The sequence below is a fragment of the Medicago truncatula genome, chromosome 8 (genome assembly GCF_003473485.1).
Source record: "Medicago truncatula cultivar Jemalong A17 chromosome 8, MtrunA17r5.0-ANR, whole genome shotgun sequence".
Taxonomy (NCBI): Eukaryota; Viridiplantae; Streptophyta; class Magnoliopsida; order Fabales; family Fabaceae; genus Medicago; species Medicago truncatula.
This window is the reverse complement of record NC_053049.1, coordinates 8895058-8920008: the sequence shown is the minus strand read 5'-3', so window position 1 is coordinate 8920008 and position 24951 is coordinate 8895058. Positions and strand designations below refer to the sequence as shown.

At 35.4% G+C, this 24951-nt stretch overlaps 3 protein-coding genes and 1 non-coding gene across 5 annotated transcripts; 2 read left to right on the top strand and 2 right to left on the bottom strand.

Moving 5' to 3' along the window:
• Positions 1–354: 354 nt before the first annotated feature.
• Positions 355–5565, bottom strand: LOC25500617 (granule-bound starch synthase 1, chloroplastic/amyloplastic). Of its 2 annotated transcripts, none has more exons than XM_013589093.3 (14): positions 5395–5565; positions 4516–4883; positions 3963–4043; positions 3747–3845; positions 3577–3666; positions 3162–3225; positions 2976–3076; positions 2738–2847; positions 2401–2644; positions 2071–2247; positions 1775–1966; positions 1439–1525; positions 1204–1332; positions 355–775 (listed from the first exon to the last, which is right to left on the bottom strand). In XM_013589093.3, the coding sequence occupies exons 2-14, from the start codon at positions 4873–4875 to the stop codon at positions 659–661; spliced, it is 1851 nt and encodes a 616-aa protein (XP_013444547.1). In that variant the 5' UTR covers positions 4876–4883; positions 5395–5565; the 3' UTR covers positions 355–658. The 2 variants fall into 2 exon arrangements, with proteins under 2 accessions (XP_013444547.1, XP_024627428.1); XM_024771660.2 differs by lacking the exon at positions 5395–5565 and adding an exon at positions 4976–5130.
• Positions 5566–6413: 848 nt separating this feature from the next.
• On the top strand, positions 6414–18481 carry LOC25500615 (vacuolar protein sorting-associated protein 8 homolog). The gene is made up of 18 exons (XM_024771740.2): positions 6414–7922; positions 8381–8692; positions 8815–9051; positions 9158–9275; positions 10565–10722; positions 10889–11528; positions 12146–12210; positions 12307–12408; positions 12494–12636; positions 13310–13365; positions 13466–14130; positions 14238–14428; positions 14559–14865; positions 15403–15690; positions 15819–16259; positions 16946–17359; positions 17841–18081; positions 18167–18481. Exons 1-18 carry the CDS (start codon positions 6495–6497, stop codon positions 18190–18192), a joined length of 5832 nt encoding a protein of 1943 aa, XP_024627508.2. The 5' UTR covers positions 6414–6494; the 3' UTR covers positions 18193–18481.
• A 761-nt stretch (positions 18482–19242) lies between these two features.
• TRNAC-GCA (transfer RNA cysteine (anticodon GCA)) lies at positions 19243–19314 on the bottom strand. The gene has a single exon. It is a non-coding gene; the product is annotated as a tRNA-Cys (tRNA).
• Positions 19315–20621: 1307 nt separating this feature from the next.
• Positions 20622–24787, top strand: LOC25500614 (pyruvate dehydrogenase E1 component subunit alpha-3, chloroplastic). The gene is made up of 3 exons (XM_013589091.3): positions 20622–21071; positions 22360–23140; positions 24294–24787. The coding sequence occupies exons 1-3, from the start codon at positions 20847–20849 to the stop codon at positions 24569–24571; spliced, it is 1284 nt and encodes a 427-aa protein (XP_013444545.1). The 5' UTR covers positions 20622–20846; the 3' UTR covers positions 24572–24787.
• Positions 24788–24951: the final 164 nt, after the last annotated feature.

The window sequence follows — 24951 nt, the reverse complement described above, 5'->3', positions numbered from 1 at the left end:
TTTAATGGCTAAAGAACAAATGTAACCGATTTAAAGCCGATTGAAAACACTAAAATGATTCAACTCTTAAATCTAGAATCCCTTCCATTCAGAAACACTAAAAGCGATGAACGAACCACATAAACAGTTTGCAAGTTGACATGAGCCAATTTGTCTCAAACAGAACTGTGAAGCTGGTTTGGTTAGATTCACTTCAGCTTTCCATGTTGAATTGAACCATGCTATCCCGGCTAAATTAAACCAACTTTCTTTTCAGAAATTATATCCTTTTGGCTAGAATATAAGGAAGAGTTATACTTGCTTATTCCCAGTCGAAATCTCAAAGGTAAGAGTATAAAAATGGACGAGGGGATATAATGATAGATTGGCGATTCGAGCGAGTGAGTTAAGGAGTTGAGTGATAAGGAAATCAATGATTTGATCCTCACCCTCAGCATAAAAAATTGACAATGCTAACATTTGCCGTTTTAAAAAATACAAAACTAAACGATAATCTATCATTCTTAGGCAAAAGAATAATTAAACTGTCCAAAGTTAGATACACAGGTTTAAACTCCTTGGAAAAATGCACTTATAATCACTCCATCACTTGGGTGAAGTTCCATGAAACTTCAAGAGATTGAGACTAGCAGAAGCTTCCCTTATATCTTTGTTCTAATCATGGAGTTGCCACATTTTCCTTTGCCTGTGGAGCAATTTCTTCTCCATCAATTCCAGGTTCACTGCCAGGAACTCCCAAACTTAGCAGTACTTCTTCCCACTTCTTAGCAGGTCCCTAATTCCAAAACAAAATTCAGTTACTCGGTTGATGGGATAAATTTAGAGCCTATTTGGATAAACTTGTCATGGAGCACTTTTAGAAATAAAGAAACATCAAGCCTTTGCAATTACTATAAGATTTTAAAATAGAAATTTCTTAAGTTTAAAATAGCTTCTGTATCCTAATTTTTTTCCATAGGCTATCACTTAACTTCTTCATGAACATTAGTTTAGAATAAATTGTGTAAATGAAGAACTATAAACTAGAGGTAGCTTTACTGAGTGCATGTTTGGATTGACGGTGAATTTGGCAGAATCATAGTATGTTGTTGTGATTTTAACGAAAGTTACACTTTGGAGCATCAACAAAATAACGGTGCCACCTTTGATTTTTCCAAACTCAACATCAATCTAAACAAGCACCAAAATTCCGCTCTAACTTACCTTCCATGAAAGATCTTGAGCCATGCAATTCTTGATCATTTCTGCAAAAGCTGGAGTTCCGTAGACTGCAAGGGCCTTTGTGACAGTCTTTGCTAGAGCATCCACATCAGCAGGATCCACAGCATCACACTGCAGCAAAATATTTAGGAAAAATAAGATAATGGTAGTGATTATTACTTAATCTGTTGTATGGACACACATGCATAAAATGAAAGCTGCTGGTAGGTATTATTACTTCAACATTGAAGGAACCCATCTGAAATCCAGTGAAACCTTCTTTGACTGTGTCCACTAATCCACCTGTTGAGGCAACAATAGGTACCTGGTTGAAGTAAAAAATGTGAGAAATTATTAGAGGAAGTCTTATGGCAGAAAATCGGATCTGCGTTGTGTGCATTCACAACCTCGTGAGTGCACACAGTCAGCTACATCTGAACCATCCGATCAAATCCGACAGTCCAGATTTCGATTTCGGCCGATCTAGATTGGACCGACTCCATACAGTCACACTTGATGCAATCCAAATCCCGAAAAACCACAAGGAAAGGATTGTGTAAAGTAGGAATCATACAGTTCCGTAGCGCATAGCTTGTAGCTGAATGAGACCACAAGGCTCAAATCTACTTGGAATCAATATATAATCCGCTCCTGCAATTATCATGTGTGCTAATGGAACATTGAATTTTGCAACTCCTCTAGCCTTGTCAGGGTAGGATATTTCAAGCTGTTGAAGTTGCTTTTCCATTTCCTTTTTTCCTGTTCCCTAAGAAATGCCATAACATATTTAAATGAGATATCTTATTCATTTAATGAAGTAACTAAGGATTGGAAAAAAAATTACTATTTCTCCATCATTATTATACTTACTAGGGCTACTATCTGAACATCCTCCTTAATAAATTGGGGAATGGCTGCTACAAGAATATCAGAACCTTTTTGCTCTTCAAGTCTACCAATGAAAGCAATGAGAGGAATATTTTTGTCAACCGGCAATCCAACTTCTGCTTGGAGTGCTTCTTTCAGAAGAGCTTTCCCTTCCAATACCTGAGTATACGAGCTAGTTAAAAATTTGTTATGTAATTATCTTAGAGTTTAAGTTTCATGCAGTGTCAGTCAGTGTGTACAGATTCAATTCTTTTTCTTATGAGCCACGACACAGTTTAGAGAAACTTTACATCTCAAGAAAACCATTCTTACTGTTGAGTCGTCGTATTTGACAGTTATGTATTTGTCGGAGGATGGATTCCACTCTTGAACATCCATGCCATTAACAATACCAGTAACACCAGTTCGGCGAAGAATGTTGTCCAATTCCACTCCTTTATCTGGGCCTGACACTAGTTCTTGAGCATAGTATGGACTAACAGTTAATACCCGGTGAGATTCTAAAATTCCGGCTTTCATCCAATTGATTTTTCTTCCAACAACTGGTTTAACATACCTACAAGTTTAGAACAGCATAAAGTACTTAACTTTTTTATTGTTCATGAATGCTAAATTCGTCAGTTAGTTCGCAAATTTATGAAAAGCATACCCATCGATGAAGTCAAATGAGCTTTTAAATTGGTCAGGGAGATTGAGAAGTGAATAGTCCGCGAATGCAAATCTGCCTTGGTAAGCAATGTTGTGGATACAAAAAACAACCTAATAATGGTAGCAACCAGCAAGAAAATTTGAAGAACTTGTTAGTTTTTCGAGTGATTAAATAGGCAAGTAACTTCTAATATCTATCAGTGTTGCATCGTAATAATCAAGTTGTCATTTAGACCTACTTTGGCATTCCTAAATATGCCATTTGGCTGGTACATAGATTTCAAGTAGCATGAGATAAGGGCCGTGTGCCAATCATTAGCGATGAAAATGACATCTTCGCCTGCATAACGAAAATCAAAACATCGTGCTTATATGATCTTCAGCTAGTTGTTTTCAAGAATATCATTTATGACTATAGTCCATACCGTATGGTCCTGAGAAATATTTATTGCTCGTGAGATTCAGAACCCTTGCTGCTTCCAGAGCTGCCTGTTAAGATTAATTCCAAGGAAAAAAAATGACAAAGGAAAAATAGGACTAAAGACTTGAGAAATATAAACATACAATATAATGGAAGCACATGCTACTATTACATGTTTAGCTTTATAAAAAGGTGTACCAGTTGATACACGACATTGATATATGCCTAATGTGAAACTACGATTTACTGTTAAATGTCATTGCTGCTCAATAAATGAACACAACACATTATAAATTGTAACTAATGTAGATTCTTTCCACAAATTTCTCTCTGAGTTGCACCTTAGACAATATAAAAAGTTACATATACAATATTGGTGCAAAGAACATTGTAACCAAATGGATATATGGTTATAGAACCTGACAGAAGAGGCTAAAACGTAGTTGATTGTCTTGGTAATCATCTCCTGTGGCAGGTCCATAAATTTTTGTTCCAGTTTTCCCCCAAACCTTCAATTTCAATCATCATTAAGTATCTGAAAGCAAAACAGTGAGTATATAGCTCAAAAGAAAAGGAGAAATACTCTCACCTTTTCAAGAAATATAGGGTGATCTACAAAGACGCGATCAACTCCTCTTTTAAAGCAATGAAAGAAGCGAACTTTTTCTTTTCTATCTCCTACTTTTACCTGTAATAAACAGATTGCAATACAATGCATTTAAATGTAGCATACCACAGTTGAATAAAAAGAAATTATGTTCAATGAAGATTACAATGAAAACATATTGTCAAGGATAATATATACCTCAACTGTTACACTTGTATCCCATGCATCTTTGTATTGGTCATAACGTGGAGAGATGGTCATAACTCTGTGTCCATTAGCCTAGTGAATGATGAATTAGAGAAAGTCTTGTTATGACTTACTGAACACCAAATATGTCAACCACTACAGAGAAATGCTATCAACACATTCTTTTAACATACACTTTCCAACACATTAGTTATAATCGGGTTAAAATCAAAGATTCCTGCTGAATAATGTGAGTCTCAGCGGCGGGATTAGCATAAGTTTCAGTTGTTAGTATGCCAAAAAGAGATATTTAATAGCTACGCACTGACAATGTAAAAAAGTTTTTCAAAAAGGCGACCAATCATAATTTACAACGTAGATATCTTGCATATGTTTTAGGAAGTGACATTACGATTTGAGATTAAAGTGAAAAATGATTCAATGTTCGTATAAATTTTTATACTGTCAATACATAATTACTAAACGTCAAAAAGAGTGTCAGGTTAGCATTTCTCCAAAGTATATAGATAAATAAATATAAGGCAAACCATAACAGTAAGCTTACCGCTAATACTGGTGGAAGACCACCAAGAACATCTCCTAAACCACCAGTTTTGCTCCATGGACCAACCTCAGTTCCTACAAAGATCAAATTCATGCCACAAACTATGATACCTTTCGGCATAACATTCTTTTTCTGAAGACCTTTTCTCCTTGATTTCACTGCCTTCATTTTAATTGGAGTTCTATTTAGTAACTCATCCAATGAGTTCAAAATTCTGAGTCCATTATGTGTATTGGCTTTTCTCATAGAACCAAGTTTCATTCGTGCTGTTTTAGACTCACATGAGATAGTTGGTACATTGACATGGTAGATATGAGAATTTCTTGATACTATGTTGCTTGAAGCAGTCACTGTTGCCATTTTTTATACTGAAAAAAACAAATATTCCTCTAGAATTAGATTTCAAGTTTCAACCTCACACTTGTGAAATTATTATGTATAACTATAAAGTATAAACTACCATTCCAAATTCTCTATAGCACAAATTTCTTTGTAGCTTGGATTTGGACCCCCTACGGCCATTGTAGATATGGTGCAGCGCCCGTAAATGATCCATGTTCTTGCAGCTCTCTTTAATAAGTTCAAATGTCGATTGTTGGATTAATTTAACAGTTAAGAGACATTGCACCTTAGCTGTTAGATTTATCGTAATAACAGACAATTGGATTGCAGAGAGCTGCATAGACATTTTGACCATAGAGAATCCTAATTTGTACAACTCGATCCGGCTCAAACCGCGATATTCAAGATTAGTAGCATAAAAAATCATGTTTCTCATAGAACTTGCTTAAATGGAATGAACAACATATTAAATTATCACCACTAAACTTTGGTAAAAATAAAGTTTAAGGAAATTAGAACTATAATATACTAGCTAACCAGGTAATGAAGCACACAAGGAGATTGAAGTTGAACTAATTAAGCTTCAAGGATTGACATGCAAGCATGAACTTCAAATATTATTGTGTTGGTTGGAGCTGCAGCATTTTAGTGATGCTCATTCATAAAGGGCACTAGCTTTTGGCTTTTAGCTTCCACGTGAACTGCATTGGATAGACACCTCGAACATTTTATGAGGCATACAATATTTTGAGATTTAAGTAATTTTGTGGGGCCAGGTTACATCATATTCATATATGGAATATGCTCTCGTGTAAAATGAAGTACTTAAAATATGGGTTTTTATGTGTTTAAAGTCTAACTCAACTCACAACAGCGATATTGTTAAATTGAACACATTTATCGAAAATTAAATATAAAATTTATGTAAATACAACAACCAAGCTTTATTTCACTAAGTGGGGTCAGCTACATGGATCAAATGACGCCATAGTGTTTTATCAAAAGCCATATTTTGATCCAACTCATTAACCTTTAAATCTTTTCTAATGGTTTCTCGAATGGTTTTCTTAGGTCTTCCTCTACCTCTTTTAACTTGACTCTCTTCCATTTGATTTACTCTTCTTACAATGGCATTTAACGGATCTTCTTTCTACATGTCCAAACCATCTAAATCTATTTTCTACCAACTTTTCTACTGTATGTGCTACCCCCACTCTCTCTAATGGTGTCATTCCTATTTTGTATCATGTCTAGTCTTACAAAATTAATTTGTCCACAATAGTGTCACCTATTAATTAGACATGGGACTCATATAGTCCAATGAAAGATCAATGACACTTAGAAGTGGAAGAGTTTATCCTTGATTGTATGATACTTCTTACAACTTAAAATTAACAGATTAATTTTGCAAAATATAAAAAAATAAAAATAAATAAATAAATAAGGTAATCAAAAGTGTACTAAACTTAAAATATATGAAGAAGAAAAAAAACCATAAAAGTTAATCCTCTCTGATGCAACCGAAGTTCATATATATTGACAAAAAAACAAAATTATTTAAAAAAAAAAAGTTTGTGCAGGAAGAAAACTGCATAAACCCACAACTCACGACAGCTAACTAAACTAACTCAACTCCGATGGAGCTCGACCTCCGCTCTTTCCTTCCTGACGACACCGAAACCGATCTCCCGCCCATTCATCACCGTACCGTCGACGAAATTCTCAACGACTGCTCTTCCTCATCATCATCATCATCCTCACCCTCTCCTTCTCCACCTCCTTCTCCTTCTCCTTCTAATAACAAACCCACTCACTTTCCTCAACCCGTACCCGCATCCATTTCGGATCGGGTTGTGCAGAATGTGAGGGTCGGTGATAAACCTCCCCGGCCGCGCTTGTTCTCGTCGTTGTTTGGTCGTGTTACTCCGAATGCGAAACCCGGTGCTGCTCTTGCTGCTGCTGCTGCCGCGTCGAGATCTGTTCCGACTCCACATGCGGCGGCTATTATGCACCGGAGGAGAATTTCCAATTCGATTAAATCCGAATCGGATATTTCCGATGTTTTGAGTGAATTTGGTGAGAAAATTGAGAGGAGTGGGAGTGTTGGTGATGTTGATTTCAGAGGTGCTGAATTGGAGGAGAGATTTGAGGGTTTTGTGGAGAGGAGTGAGAGTGTTGGTGATGTTAGAATTGATGCAATTGAAGTGAATGAAGATGATGTGAATATGAAGAATGATGTGAAGAGTGATTTAGATAAGTGTTTTGTTTCTAATTTGTTGAATTCTGTTGAAAATAGTCATGATCATGATGATAACGGTTTGGATTCTACAAAGTCTACACCTTTTGATGTTGGTGGTGCTGAAAATGGTCATGATCATGATAGTAAGGGTTTGATTTCTGCATCTTTTGATGTTGTTGTTGATGATGTTGATGATGAAAATGAAGATAAGTTTGGTGAAAAAAGTAGTTTTGATTATGTTGGTGATAATGGTATTAATGAAAAAGAAGAAATTGTGAATGGTGTTGGTGTTGTTGAAGGTATTGGGAATGAAATGAATGATGATGGTGGCGGTGATGGTAGTGGTGAAGGTATTGGGAATGAAGTGAATGATGATGATGAAGTGAATGGTGGTGGTGGTGGTGATGATGGTAGTTCCATTGGTGATGTTTTTGAGCTGGTGGAGGAGACGCTCGAGGAATTGGAACAGGAAAGTAGAAGGGTTACAAAGAAAAAATTAGATTCTTTGAAGAAGCCGCTTGATTTAGCGGAGGAATTGGAGAAGAAGAATGCTTCAACTGGTTTACATTTGGAAGAGGGTGCTGCTGCGCAGCCAATGAGACTTGAGGGTGTACGGAGAGGGTCTATTACATTAGGTTATTTTGATGTTGATGCTGATAATGCAATCACGAGGGTCATTTCATCGCAAAATTTTAGACGCGAGCATGGTTCTGCTCAAGTTTTGGTAGTTCATGCTAATTACATTGCTGTTGGAATGACAAGAGGGCTTATTGTTGTAGTTCCTAGTAAATATTCCATTCATCACGTGGATAATACAGATGGAAAGGTTTTTCCCTGATTTAATCAAACTTTTCGGACTAGCTTAACTTTTATTTTTGTTGAATTATTGAAATTTATATCGCTGTCTGCAAATATATTCAATGTGATATTATAAATAATTGCAATTAATTTAATGTTATGTTTAAGGCTGTTAGTTTCCTAAATTTTTTTCTGAGATTTGCATGAAATCAGATTTTGTATGGAATATAGAAGTTGCTTGACATAGTGAATGAGAATCCCAATATAGCAATGCAATTTTTATTTATTTCAGATAAAAAATGAGAGGTATTCAAACAATGAGAAAAACCATATAAGAAAATAAAATGTGCTAAAAATCTTCCATACACGTTATTAGTAGAAAAATTGTTTAGCATAGGAGTTTTGGTAATGCTGGCTGTTTTTAATTTCAAGCATTTATTGGTCAGATGTAGTTTCATTTATCAGTGTCTGTCAATCACTTGTTAGATGTTGATGCTTGGTATACAAGGTGATCGATCACAAGCTCCAGTGACGTCCATGTCTTTCAATCAACAAGGAGATCTTCTTTTAGCTGGTTATGGTGATGGTCATGTTACACTTTGGGATGTACAGAAAGGGGTAGCTGTAAAAGTTATTAGTGGGGAGCATACTGCACCAGTGGTACATGCTTTTTTTCTAGGACAGGATCCTCAGAATACTCGTCAATTTAAAGCAGTTACGGGGGATTGCAAGGGTCTGGTTCTCTTGCATCATATCTCAATGGTTGTTTTGATTAATAGGTTCAACTTCAAAACTCAGGTACATCATATTTTGCAGTTGTGTGCAATGGATCATATCTAGCATTGTGTTATATAGAGGGATTGTGACTTAACTTGATGATCACTTTTCTCATGTTTGTTGAACTTGTATCAATTTCCTAGTGTCTTCTTGATGGGCAAAATACTGGTTTGGTGCTATCTGCTTCACCCCTCTTTTCTGGAGAATTCGGAGGAAGTCCTTCTTATTCTCAAGGAAACACCATGGTCTCGGCCAGCAGTATAAGTAGCATGGTCGGGGGTGTTGTTGGGGGAGATGCAGGTTGGAAACTCTTCAACGAAGGCTCTTCTCTGGTTGAAGAAGGTGTGGTTGTATTTGTCACCCATCAAACTGCTTTGGTGGTATGAAATTGAGATGTTTGTCCTTGTTCCATATACCTCTCCTGCAATTTTAATTTTGTTGAGACTTTTTGTGCCTTATTTACTCAGGATAGTATATCTGTTTTAGGTACGACTCAGTCCTTCATTGGTAGCCTATGCTCAACTCCCCAGGCCAAATGGAATTCGGGAGGGTTCTATGCCATATACTGCATGGAAATACATGACACAAACAAGTAGTTCTACTGGTATGGATCTATTTTGTTATAACTGGGTATTATACCATATTACCTGTACTTTTACACGAGTTACGAACTATGTAGAACACATAGACACTGGTAATGTCCAAAATATAGGACATTGCGACATGCATGTGTGTGTGTGTGTAATTAAATACGAGCCTACTTTATACCATATCTATATCGAGAATCAAATTTTATATATTCATCAATGTATCAGAAGAACGGGTTTACCCACCTAGTATCTAAATAACTTCTTAAGTATTACATTTTCCCTATAACAATGAGTCTCACCTAAATATACTGAGTGACATCATTATACAATTTGAACACTTTGTTTCCTTACAAAAAATGATTTTAGACAAGATGATGAACTCTTAAACCATGTCTTACACCTAACTTAGAATTCGTGGTTGGGCCTAACACAACCCCACAAAACCGGCTTGTGAGGTGCGGATTGCCCCCAGTTATAAACACATTGTCAGGCCATCTCATATCCGATGTCGGACTTTTTGACAACCTCCAATCCACCCATCTACCACGAAAAAGGTAAAAACAATCTAATCAATTTAAGGCCGTCCATCCTCTAATTGATCATCATCATTAAAATAAATTGAAATTTTTGGTGTCAGTACTCAGTTGTGTCCCTTTTCATGTATAGCTGAATAGAAGTGTTGGTTAGGTGTTGGAGTCGTGTCCTTATTAATGGGTAGTAGCAAAAACAGAATACTTTTATGTTCCGACACTAGAATGCATTGTCCAACGTGTGTCGTATGAATGTCGGTGTCCGGCATGTGTCAAGTGTGCTTTAACTTGAAGGTTGGTGCTACACAACTTATGAATGACAGAATCCATATCTAGTTTTTGTAATATATTATATTTAAAAGAAAGCAGAATGAAAGTGTAAAAAAGAATATAAAGACTCCAAGAAATGAAGAAAATCAAGCTTCTTTGAGAAGCTTGAGTGCATGAAGTTTCTTGAAGAACTTTCCTAGCTCAGTGCTTGGATACTGATCAAACATTTATGTCATTATTTTAACAGATAAATTTACCCTTATGTAACATATTATTATTTACAATAACACAAAAGTGAAAAGTGTATCAGTTAACACAATTCAGAGGATTCTTAAGGACATTGTGAGAAATTTAAAATGATGTAATAGGTCATCAATTTGTGTGGGAAATGGTACTGTTGATCAATTTGGGTGGGAAATGTTACTGTTGGGAGTGTAGACACATTTACACAATTATGTAGGCTCATGTTGTCTTATTTCTAAATGTTGCTTACTTTCTTGTAGAGAATGCGTCTGCAGAAACTGTTGAAAGAGTTTCACTGCTTGCAATTGCTTGGGAACGCAAAGTTCAGGTTGCTAGGCTGGTCAAATCAGAATTAAAAGTATATGGAGAATGGTCTCTTGACAGTGCAGCTATAGGTCTGGCATGGTTGGATGATCAGGTAATAAATCATCATCTGCCTACTTAGATTAGTTAGACATGTGGCTACTTTTATTCTTCACTGTTTCATTCCCATTTACTCTTGTATCTCCTTTTTTTTATTTTTTAAAGAGAGTCTCTTTGCTTGTTATAATAAGAGTATTTAAGATGATATTCTACTTGCTCAGATGCTGGTAGTTCTCACTTCAACCGGACAACTGAATTTATTTGCCAAGGATGGAACTGTGATTCACCAAACAAGTTTTGGTATAGATGGTATTGGAGGAGACGAACTGCTTTCATATCATACTCACTTCATCAACGTATATGGAAATCCTGAGAAAGCTTATCATAACGCCATTGCTGTAAGAGGAACTTCTATTTATATACTTGGTCCAACACATCTTATCATTTCTCGTCTTCTCCCTTGGAAAGAGCGTATCTTGGTTTTACGGAAAGCAGGTGACTGGATGGGTGCCTTGAACATGGCAATGACTCTTTATGATGGCCATGCTCATGGGGTTGTTGATCTACCTAGAACCTTGGATGCTATACATGAGGCTATAATGCCCTTCTTGGAGGAGTTGCTTACATCATATGTTGAAGAAGTGTTCTCCTATATTTCAGTGGCTTTCTGCAACCAAATTGGAAAACCTGATCAATCCAATGATTCAAATAGTATAAGCAATTCAGTGCATTCTGAAATAAAGGAGCAATACACTCGTGTTGGTGGCGTTGCTGTTGAATTTTGTTGTCATATCAAACGGACAGACATCCTTTTTGATAAAATTTTCTCCAAGTTTGTGGATGTTCATGTTCAACAGAGAGGTATTGTCTTTGCCTTCTGGAGTGGTAGGATATTGTTTTGAGGGCTTCTCTTTTCATTTGTGCCTTTTTAGTTTTTAATCCCTGATACCAGCAGCCTTAATTGTTTCTGTTTCTTTTAATTCGCTACTTAACATTATGTTTGATTAACATTCCAATTAGGGGTTTATTTGAGCCTTCTTTTCACTTAACCAAACATTTTAGGTGCTGCTCATACTTCTCTAATACCTTTTTTTACTGATTTTATCCCTTGATTCTCATCCTTGCGACATGGAACTGCTGCTTTTATTGACACTTTACTGCCCATATCTCCAACATTCCGTAGCATAGAGATTATTAAGAATCATGCGCAGAAAGTCAACCCACTTTCAAATGATTACAGTCATCTACTATTGAATTCTTTTACGTCTCACCAATTCATGGCTGTCATATAGTAACATGGATGTTGTACCAAAGCTTTTTTCCACAATTAGGTTATTGAATTGACATGAACTATGAAGATGGAATGCCTTGTTGGGGTTCTCTTTCATTATTTATCTATCCTTTCCTTTTCCAATTTCAATTAGATGACAGTGTATTTCAATTAGATGACAGTGCAAATACTTTGTAATATTTTCCAGAAACATTTTTGGAACTTCTGGAGCCATATATTTTGAAGGACATGCTTGGATCTCTACCTCCCGAGGTATTGGATTATGTTAAGACTTTTTGGTAGTTCCATGATAGGTTATCAGTATAAATTTTTAGTTTCGTCTTGATGATTTGCTATTCTTTTCTGAAGATTATGCAAGAACTGGTAAAGTATTATAGCACGAAAGGGTGGTTGCAGCGGGTTGAACAATGCGTACTTCACATGGATATTTCATCATTGGATTTTAATCAGGTTCTTGTTAGATCAATTGAAGTATATTTAATTTCGATTATTTTTTAATTGTATAGCTCTTGAATGATTATTTGATGCTTTATAGGTTGTCAGATTATGCCGGGAGCATGGACTATATAGTGCCCTGGTGTATCTCTTCAATAAAGGATTAGATGATTTTAGGGCACCTCTTGAGGAGCTGTTTGCAGTCCTACAAAATAGCCAGAAGGAAAATGCTACTGCACATGGGTACACTACTTTTCTCTTTTTATTTAATTTTTTATTATTCTTTGCTTTCTATGGATTACAATTGACTAGTAACTGAAGAATGCCAATTTATGGATTTTGTTTGTATTCATACATTAAACAAGACAAAACAAAAAACCAATTATTTCCTCTTTGAGAAATTTATCTATAAGAAGAGTAGTAAAAGACAAATTGAGTTGGTGGCAGACAGTACTCAGTAACCTGATTAATGATGGGAATCTCTCTAATACAGTACATTCCTTATTCAGGCCTACCCTTCCCCATCTTCCGACCTCAGATGGGACTGGAGAAAAACAAATAAATAAGGGCTCCTTACTTGTTTCTTTTTAAATAAAAAAGAAAATCATATTAGAAATATGCTTGAACAAAACTTTCTGTATTTATTATCTGCAACTTTTATGTCTGTTGACCTTATTTAAATCCAGTTCTGATCTTCATAAGAAAAATTTAGACATTTATTCTAAATATAAAAATTCAATCGGGAATTGGTTACAGTTATTCTGTTGTTCTCTCCTGTGTATGTGAAAACTGGGAGCAGTTTATTCACCACACTTCTCAAAAATGAAAATTGTTACTTGTTAGTATTGTCTTCGCTTGACACTTGACGGCTATAATTAAATCTGTATTTTTTTATTCATGTTTCTCCTTTAAACAGGTATAGAATGCTGGTTTATCTCAAGTACTGCTTTACAGGTCTTGCCTTTCCACCAGGTATTTTTTTCCCAGTTCATTTATTTTTATTGATTTTCTGCTTTAAAGGTATTCCAATAATGCTACATACAGATGATTCACATATTGCATATAATTGTAGGCCATGGAACTATTCCTCCTATGCGATTGCCATCTCTCAGAAAAGAACTTGTAGAGTTTTTGTTGGAGGATTCCAGTGCTACGAAATCACGGATAGTTTCAGATTCTGTGTCCAAACGGCCATACCTGAATCTATATCTTCTCTTAGAGTTAGACACTGAAGCTACATTAGATGTCCTCCGATGTGCTTTCATTGAAGATAAAAATTCAAATTCCAGCTCATCTTTACTGGAATCAGCTGATAGACCTATTGAAGAAGCAAAAGAAGAAAATAATAATGTCACTGGAACTGACAATATTTTAGTTCAGAATACAGTGGATGCTCTTATTCAAATAATTGATATGAATGTTGTTCCGACAGATACAACCTCTAGTAGTGGTGATGACGGATTAACAATGGAGTGGCCTTTGAAGGACAAAGGTTGTCTGTTTGAGTTTATTGCATATTATGTTGCTCACCAAAGAGCTAAAGTTTCAAAGGGCATGCTTTGTCGGATATTGGAATATCTCACATTGGATAACCACTTTTCAACTAATGTTTCCTCTCATAGTTCAACTCCAAAAAATAGAGAGAAGCAAGTGCTTGCACTTCTGGAAGTAGTTCCCGAGTCCGACTGGGATGTGCCATTTTTGCTAGACCTATGTGAGAGCGCCAAATATTATCAGGTAGATTACATTGTCCAGTTTATCAATGCTATCTTTTGAAGCATAGTGGTACTAAGTATTGATGTTACCTAGCTGAGTGATTTACTAACTCTTGTGTTGGGTTTCAGGTTTGTGGATTGATTCATTCCATCAGACATGAGTATGTGGCTGCATTGGACAGCTATATGAAGGATGTAGATGAGCCGGTTCATGCCTTCTCCTTTATCAACAAAACATTCTCACTGTTGATTGGCAATGACCATACTGCTATCCGATCAGCAGTCCTATCTCGAATTCCTGAATTGGTTGAACTCAGCAGGTAGTCATCTTTATTACATTTACTCAAGTTAGATTCTTTTGGCAGGTTATATTGCATTTATAGTTTCTTTGTTTCCATTTATGTAACCTAATATTCTTTATTTACATATATTCTTTTCACTTGCTCACAGGGAAGGTGCATTCCATGTGGTTACCAGACATTTTAGTGATGAAAGTTCCCATGTCATCACTAAACTTCATTCTCACCCAAGAAGTCTTTTCCTTTATTTAAAGACACTCATTGAGCTTCACTTATTTGGCACCCTAGACTTGTCTCATTTGACAAAGGGTGTTATTACAAATCCCCCTAATGGAAAGCAGGTTAAGGATCCTCCACCAGGAATCCATGATTACTTAGAAAATATATCCGATTTCCCCAAGTACATGCGTGAAAATCCTAGTCATGTGCCTGATGATCTTATTGAGCTTTACCTAGAGGTGAGTTTTTGTACTATTTTTATTTTTTTATTTTTTTTTGCATGTGCAGGATAATTTTTTCAAAATTTATTTTTCATACAATCTAGAAGTTAAAGCTAATTTGACTGTTTAAGGCATAGTCTTAATGTGGTTTTTGTTGTTTTTGGGATGTGTCATTGTGGCAATTTGTCTTTTTAGGATTGGACTTTTTGATTGTTAAGGCGTAGTGCTAATGTGTTTTTTGTTGTTCTTGGAATGTGTCATGTGGCAATTTGTCTCTAGGATTGGACTTTTTGATTGTTAAAGCGTAGTGTTTGCGATTGGGATGTGTCATGTGGCAATTTGTTTCTTTAGGATTGGACTTTTTGATTGTTAAGGCGTAGTGTTGATGTGTTTTTTTGTTGTCTCTTTAGGATTGGACTTGTATACACAGACCTTGTTTCTCATTCTTTATTAATGTGTTTTGGCTCCTTGTCCTCTCATGTTTAATGTTTGTTTTTGGAAGTGATTTAGTTCATTGCAGTAGTTTTAAGCTTGTTCCAATGTTTTGATTTGCAGCTGTTATGCCAGTATGAACGAGGTTCAGTTCTAAAATTTCTAGAAATGTTTGATAGCTATCGTGTGGAACATTGTTTACGCCTATGCCAAGAATATGGCATTTTAGATGCTGCTGCTTTCTTATTGGAAAGGGTTGGTGATGTTGGTAGTGCTCTTTCACTTACACTTTCTGATCTAAATGATAAATTTGTTGAGCTTGATGCTGTTGTGGAAGCTGTAGTTTCAAACCATCCTAAGCTTGATTATTCCCATATAGACGTATACAACACTGTTTTAAAGACAAAAGAGGTTTGTATATATGTTCCAGGAGTTTTAACATTTTAGTGAAGTTTCAAAGATGCATGTTTAGTTTAATAGCTGTGCAGTGTATGTATGTATTAGGTAACCTAACCTTTTTAATTGCTACAAACCAATAGGTGAATGGCATGTATGATTTATTGCATGCCTGTATCGGCCTTTGTCAGCGTAACACGCCTCGTCTAAATCCTGAGGAGTCAGAAGCACACTGGTTTAAATTACTTGACTCGTTTTGTGATCCATTGATGGATTCATATGTTGAAGAGAAATCATATGAAAGAAAAAATTATTTTGGTGTTCTAGCCGGATCACCAGATTCACAACTGGACAAAGACACCTATAAAAGCAGTTGGAAGATTTCAAAGTCCCGAAATGGTGATATCTTGAGAAAATTGATATCCCAGTTCATTAAAGAGATTGTTGAGGGAATGATAGGTTATGTTCATCTTCCAGCTATCATGTCCAAACTCTTGAGTGATAATGGTAGTCAAGAATTTGGCTATTTTAAACTTACTATATTGGGGATGCTTGGAACGTATGGCTTTGAAAGAAGAATTCTGGTAAGATAAACCTATTCATTTTTGTTTTTGTAATATTTTAAATTTGATTCACTTCTTAAGCTTTACTAACTATATTATTTCTCTTCAATTCATACATTTCTTATTAAAATTTATCAATTGAAGCTTTATATAAAATCTTCTCAAACTCTGGTCCAAGAAGCATGTCAAGATGCGTTAAATCTGAATTTTCATATTTTTTATTCTAGTCGTGTTTGTTGTCAATTCCTTGGGAGTCGAGATATTTTTAGGGTACACCTGCGCTTGTATGAGTTTCATATTCACCGGGCAATATTTGATTTCATCATGTACAGATTTGAGCAATGATGTAAAGATATCCTTGTGCATATCATTCATATTCACCATGCTATGTTTGGCTGTGACTTGTAGAACTGTTGTTAAAAAAAACAAAAACTGAACCGAATCATGAACAGTGGTAGTGACTTGCACGGAATATTAACTTGATTCAGTTCAGTTTCTGTACTGTTTGGTCACATTTTTCTTTGTTGTGCTTTGGTTCAGTTTAACGACTCGGTTTAGTTTTTGTTTTTATAAAAGTCCTAGTTTCAATATTGCATGGAATATCTGGAATTTTTATGAATAGATTACTCTCTTCTATCTTCTTTTCATCATCAAGGGTTTTATCTTTTATCCTTATTCTCTTCTCTTGTTTCTACTTCTGCACTTAGGATGCTGCCAAGTCCTTGATAGAGGATGATACATTCTATACCATGACTTTACTCAAGAAAGGGGCTTCTCATGGATTTGCTCCCAGGAGTTCAGTGTGTTGTATATGTAATTGCCTCCTAACAAAGAACTCAGTTACTAATGGAATTCGAATTTTCAACTGTGGCCATGCAATTCATCTCCATTGCGAAGCCTCTGAAGTCGAGTCGTCAAGCAAAGCATCTTCGTCTGGATGCCCTGTATGTATGCCTATCCAAAAACCCCAGAAGTCCAGAAACAAATCTATAATTACAGAGAATGGCTTAGTCAATAAATTATCATCAAGACGCCAATACCCTCATGGAAGTACAAGTCATCACCACCATGACAGTGATTTATCAGAGAATATGTATGGAGGACAGCAACAGATATCACGGGTAAAAATATGAACAAACCTCTACATCATTCAATCAATATAATATAATATCCTTGTCATTTGGTTCATCATTTTGACTTATATATTGAGTATTGGAGGATATGGAGGGGAAAGAAGATTATGTTTAAATATTGTTAATACAATGACTAAAATATCCTTTCATAAATATTGCATAAATTGAAACATTATAAGCCATGCAGCGCCAAGATTTTCGATTGAAAGCATGTTCAGTGTACTGACATGAAACTGACACGTCATTCCATTTTCTCAAATTATAGTATCGACGTGTCAGTGTTGTGTTTAATGTTCGTGTCTATGTCATTGTTTCATAGGTTATAAGAAATAGAAAATAAATTGGCTTTAGAATCTCTCCCCTCCGCCTCTGAACCAAATAGAATAACTAATTAAATCTCGGCCTCCCCAACTTTCGCCTTCCCTTTCCTTCAAACCAAAAACTTCATTACTTTTGTTTGTTTGTGCAGTTTGAGATCTTGAGCAGCTTGCAGAAAAATCAAAGATTTATGCAATTTGAAAACTTGCCTCCATTGAGGCTTGCCCCGCCTGCTGTGTACCATGAAAAGGTAAGTAAAGTAGCACACTATCAGACTGGAGAAAGTAGCAACAATTCTGCAGTTATAGATAAACATAGTCGTCACAAACAAAACCGGGATCTGAGAGTCAGAGGTTCATCAATTCGTTTTCCTTTAAAATCAAGTTTTTTTGGTGAGTAATTTTTCTATTTAAGAAAGTTATAGTTCTCTTTAGTAATCCTGAATCCTGACACAAGGGAAATAATGCATATCTGCAGGCAAGGAAAAGACGAATAAGCGATGACATAACTGTTCTATAAGAAAAAGAGATCAAGCACTAACATCTAACTGTACAGGCTAACAGAAGATATCTTCTCCATTAGAAGATTTGTTGTATCTCAACTCATTATTCTTTTGTATCATACTCTACTTTTTGTAATGTTAGTTGTTACTAACTATTGTATATGTGTGTATATAAGTTATAAGTTATGCACAAGTTGTCTATGTGTACAATATGAAAGACCATTGTTATGAATTTAAGATATTTAAATCAGGCGAATGAGGAAGCAGTTTATGCATATTTCGTTTATTTACTTCTTTTTCTCCTTCCATTCATTTTCTTTACTTATTTTCTATCCAATTAATAAAGGAAAAAACTTTGGTGCATTTCCCTATCTTTTGTGTGGTTCTTACCTAAATTCACCATAATTTTCTCAAAGTTTGTTATATATATTTATATATATTAAAAAAGAAGTGAATTTTTAGTTAAGAACATACAAAAGCGCATAAGAATATGCATCTAAGTTATGTTGACCAATAAAAGCTTTGTTTTTCATTCTATTTTTTATGTTGTGCTGCAGATGATTGGTGAGCCATTGGGTGCCAACATAGCTATGATATTCCGATGCTTTCTAATGTCATTTTTTTTTTTTTTAAATATGAAAGCTTCATTCACTTTCTTCTCAGCACTATTCAATTATTTTTGCTTAACCAGAAGGGAACTTCAAAAAAAGTTGTTCCTGCGTGATTTTTGCTTCAACCAAAGAACTCAACCAGGCAGAAACTTAATCAAATAATCTTTGTGCAAGTTTTGTACAAGTACGCTTTGCCATGAAATGATTAAGTCTCATCAATTAGTAGTGAAGTTGACAGTTTTGGTAGATATCTTGATCCGTTTTTATTATTAATTGTGTCTCAAAAAGTATCCCATTTTTCCGCCATAACAACTGGACAATGTTCATAACAAAGCCCTAGCAGGACAGTAGCTAGGATCAACAAAAAAAAAAACACATCTTATACAAAAAACAAACATCCAAACAAGGAGAACTAATGAAAAAGAAAAATATAATTAAAAAGGGCCCAACCGGGTTCGAACCGGTGACCTCTTGATCTGCAGTCAAATGCTCTACCACTGAGCTATGGACCCTTTGATGACAAAATATAAACCGCTTATTATATATACATAATATATATTTTAAAAAAGTGGGGCACACACTTTGCATGAAAAGGACATGGAATTGATCCATTTATACCTGCAATGCCAGATCAGCATGTAACCAGGTTCACATGATCATTCCACTCGATTCATCTTCTTTTGGCCTTCAACAATTCACCTTTCAAAAAAATTCATAAGTCTAAAAAGTTTTTAAATTTCGTAATGCCTTAAGGTTTTGGATAAGAGTGTGGTGTCTCTTTTGCTTGTGTGGTTGTTCTAGCTTCGATGTGGACGGTCCCCCAGCTTCCCTCGTGACTCAACAATGGTATCAGAGTCCCGTTCAACGAAGGGTATGACCGAGGTAGCCGGTCCGATTGTGCATAAAGTAGCAACGACGGTACAGACAGTGTCGGTCCGTTTGCGAAGAAATCAGCAACGGCGATACAAGCAAGTTAGAGCTTCCGCTTAAAGGGGGACATGATGAATAGATGGACTCACACTTGAGGGGGAGTGTTGTTGTGTGCAAGTGTGAGTTACATGTCCCACATCAGATAGCAGAGTAAAGGTTGAACACTTTATAAGTAAGAGGACCCATAAACCTATTGACTTAAGGTTTTGGGTAAGAGTGTGACGTCTTTCTTGCGTGTGTGGTTGTTTTAACCTCGATGTGGACGGTCCCCAGCTCCCCTCGTGACCCAACAATCAAACTAGATGGATTAATTCAAACTATTACTATTTAGAATGTGTTTGGATTAGCGTCAAAATCTGGAGATTCGCGTTCAAAACTTTTTCCACCCCAAATTTATATATTTTATTTTATATTCAACTAATTTTTAATTAAAATTAATTTTATAAAATTGATACATGTTAAAAATAAGTTTTGCTGCAAAATCAAACTCATGTTAAATGTCTAGATGTCAAAATTAATTTTCATCTAAACAAGTGCTTCACGCATTGATCAAGTTTTTTCTTATGTTATTTTCGTGATTTACTCGTTTGAGTATGGCGTTGCGTTGACTGTCAATTTGTGTAACATTGTTTAATTTCTCGTCATATTGCAATGTTCACTTGATTTCCATTGAAATATCAACTCCAATCAATCACAAATTCAATAAATAATTTGACCTCAACTTGCAGATCCAAAAACATAAATATTTTAATCAATTTTATTTTATCATATTTTCCTTTCCCTAACAAACTAACTCCTTGAAAGAACCTAAGCACTTTTTTTTTTTGTGTGACAAAACAAAATGAATGTTAATGTAGTAAAAGTTAGTTGGTTTTTGGTTGGCCTATAATGAATTTGCAAAGTCATAGACAATTAAACATAGGCAAAAGCACCCACAAAACACACAAGACGATTATCTCCATGTCTCACTCCCTTGTAATCTCCGCCCCTATTACCTACATTAATTTCTGATTCATATTCATATAAATAAACAACCTCATTTTGTGTTCCATTTTCCTTTCATAACCACATTCTTAAAACTGGTTTTTTTCTTTGGTTGCAAAAAAAATAAAAAATGTCTTTCACTGCAACCAAATTCTCACACTCTCTTCTTGCTGTTCCTATCAATTCTTCAACTCCAAGATCCAATGATAAACCACTCTCTTTCTCTTCTGATCTCTTCAAACACAACGCTTCTTCTTCCTCTTTTCTTGGATCTACTCAGAAGCTTCTTCGTTTGAATGCTCGCCGTTCACCACCACCTGTTGCTGCTGTTCTTCTTCAACAAACCTCCAATTTGGTAACCCTTTATCATTTATGTATTAAAAATCTATGCTTTTTGTTAATATCTATCGATTCTCACTTGTGGGCTATGAAGCACTGACACTGAGCCTTAGACTGACACTGGTTGTGATTTAAGAAAATGACATAATTGAATGTAATCAGATGTGTCCATGTCAGACATGGACTAGTGTTGGATATCGGATACACTTTCGATCTGATGTGCCGGTATTACATTAAAAATATTGAATTTTTATTCTATTCTATTCAAAAAGTTGAATTGAATCATGTTGGGTTGGGTTTATGAGCTGCATGATTCAAATATTAATGTATTTGTTGAAAAATCTATGCTTTTTGTTAAATCTGTTGATTCTCAATTCTGGGTAATAAAGCACAGACACCGGACACCGAGACTAACACCGGTTGAAATTTGAGAAAATAACATAATTGAATGTAATCAGATGTGTCCATGTCAGACACATACACATGTTGGACATCCGATACGTCTTCAATCAAGATGTGTCGTGCTACAGTAAAAAAAACCTTAACTTTATGTACTGTTCTGTTCAGAAAGTTGAATTGAATCATTTGGGATTGGGTTTATGAGCTGCATGATTCAAATATTAATATTTTTGTTGTTTCTTCTCTTTTAGATGTTTTGTTGCTTACAACATTAGTGATTTATGATTTATGGGTTTTATTTATTGTGTTATATGTTCAATTGGTTTCTGAAGTTTAGACAATTGAAGTTAGTTGTGTTGTGCTTTCTAAGGTCTTTGTTTGGTTTCCATTTTTAGTGTAGGATTGGATTCACTTTTGGAGGAGTCAAAATTGATTCTAGAAGCATACAATTGATTTTGACATAATTGGATGTTATTGAGTAGAATTGATTTTAATTCTAATTTGGAACTGAAAATTTTGGCTTTTGCCTTTAAAATTGATTTTAAGCCTCAATTTTTTTTGTTCAACTCACTTTTAAACAAAATCAATTTGCATCATACCTGCTTTGTTTATTTTCATCCTCTTTAGGTATATAACCATTTATTTTCATTAATCATACCTGCTTTGTTTTTGTTATATTTTTACCTTGTAGTGTGTGTTAAATTTTAGCGCTATACCACTACAATGTAACAGAATTTAGACAAACTGCTATTGTTCTGGGATACACTATTTTCTGGAAAATGCTGTCAAATAGACGCTCTAGCGGTGTTAAGGCCGCTTTAGCTTTTTTGCATAGTGGGATTTTAACATACTTTTTATGCTTTGAAAAAGAGTTTTTCTCTTATTATCTGGATTTGTGCTTGCAGCTTATTACTAAAGAGGAAGGGTTAGTGCTTTATGAGGACATGGTGTTAGGAAGGTCCTTTGAAGACAAATGTGCTGAGATGTATTATAGGGGTAAAATGTTCGGTTTTGTCCACTTATACAATGGTCAAGAAGCTGTGTCAACTGGATTCATCAAGTATTTGAGGAAAGAAGATTGCATAGTCAGCACATACAGAGACCATGTTCACGCGTTGAGTAAAGGGGTCCCTTCTCGAGAAGTGATGAGTGAACTCTTCGGTAAGGCGACAGGATGTTGCCGAGGTCAGGGTGGTTCAATGCATATGTTCTCAAAAGAACACAACGTGCTCGGTGGTTTTGCATTCATTGGTGAGGGAATTCCAGTGGCCACTGGTGCTGCATTTTCCATGAAATACAAAAGAGAGGTGTTGAATCAGGCTGATTCTGATAATGTGACGTTGGCATTTTTCGGAGATGGAACTTGTAATAATGGACAGTTCTTTGAGTGTTTAAACATGGCTGCTTTGTGGAAATTACCAATTGTTTTTGTGGTGGAAAACAATTTGTGGGCCATTGGCATGTCACATCTTAGAGCAACTTCAGATCCTGAGATATGGAAAAAGGGTCCAGCATTCGGAATGCCAGGTGTTCATGTCGATGGGATGGATGTTTTGAAGGTCAGAGAAGTGGCGAAGGAGGCAATTGACAGGGCTAGAAGAGGAGAAGGACCATCTTTAGTGGAATGTGAGACTTACAGATTTAGAGGACATTCATTGGCTGATCCTGATGAGCTTCGTAACCCTGGTGAGCATTTATTTTAATACTATGATATTCATTTAAGATCTTAATTTGCGAAGCATATATTTTGATGTTCTTTTGCATTTATGGGGGTATATCTATATTCAGTTGCACGATGCATAATCCCTTTACATTTATTTTCAGATTTTGCCTAACTTCCTTTAAAATTCTTGAACACGCTAAACTTCCTCTGGGTCATTGCCTTTTGTTGTATATTATTCTCAACTCCCAAGCTTCCTTAGAATAACTTCCTGATTAAATGAATTACTGTTTAACATACTCATAGTTTCATACAATATATTTCCTCTCTAGTCTTACACCACATCATTGATGATACCAACCAAGCAAATACGATTTTCTTTTACTTTATTGTTACCAGATTTTTCTTCTATAAGTATTTTGGAAAAGGAAAGAAACTAAAGTAATAAACCAATCAACCTTGTTCCAAGGGTTTTACAAAATATGTTTGCTCAGTCTGAATAGTTTGAGCGTGGATTGTGTAATAATCTTATTCCAGTTGTTGACGGCAGAACAGTGATTGGTCAATCTGATAGCTTGACTTCAGTTGTTTTTGCCGGTCATTCTTTTGCCTTTATTTTGATCATTGAATCCATGTATGGAAAAACATTGTTCGGAAACATAATCAAAACCAAATACGTCATTTTAGCATTTTGTGCGTGTTTGTTTCATGAGGAATGCTAGCAACACTCTCTCTGTCACCCACTCTCTTATTGGTTTAAATCATTGTGGGTCTACACTTTGAAAAATGAACCCACACAAAGTGGTGGGACATACATTGGTTTTATCCAATGAAAGAGTGAGTGTTAGAGAGAGCGCTCAAAAGTGAGTGTTGCTAGCATTCCTCTTGTTTCATTTCATATAGCATCGTTGAAACAAATGATATAATCAATTTTTAAAGTTATAATTTCGGTTGACTGACACTTCTAGCATGATACCCTTTGTAGATGTCATCCTAAGTTAATAATCATATGTTTTCTATAACTTATATGCTCTATAAGTTGTTTTCAGCTGATTTTTATAAGCTCTTCAAGATGTTTATAAAAACCGTTTATAACTTATATGAAAACGATTCAACTTTATTTTATCTTTTGCTGTAATGTAACAATAGCTTATACATGATACCTTTTCTATTTGGCAGCTGAGAAGCAACACTATGCTGGTAGGGATCCCATCACTGCGTTGAAGAAATACCTTTTTGAGAACAAATTAGCCACTGAACAAGAATTGAAGGCAATAGACAAGAAAATTGACGAGGTCCTAGAGGAAGCTGTTGATTTCGCAGAAAAGAGCCCTGCACCAGCTCGCAGCCAGCTTCTAGAGAATGTCTTCGCCGATCCCAAAGGTTTTGGAATTGGACCAGATGGAAGGTATAGATGTGAGGATCCAAAGTTTACTGAAGGCACTGCTCATGTCTAATCTTTTCTTGCGCGCTTTATTTTTGTATCAATGTTTTTATTTATATCGTTACTAATCATAAAATGTTACTCATAGAATGCATCATCTATCTTGTTTAGGTTGGAAGTTTGGTTTTTTCTGTCTAATATTTATTATTGTTTGTGAACTTAGTGTTAATGACAATCTTCAAAGTTTAAGTGGAGCTTCTACGAACACTGAAATAAAATTTTGTTTTTACTTTTGTTTTCAATTATTAAATACTTGTGCCATGAGAACATGGAGTAGATTGGAATAATACTTCTAATGAACATTTTTACTAGCAACTGAAGTTCCAATTCAATCTTTACAAGCAAAATTACATGTGATTGTGTTTGAATTAACTTATTATATATATATATATT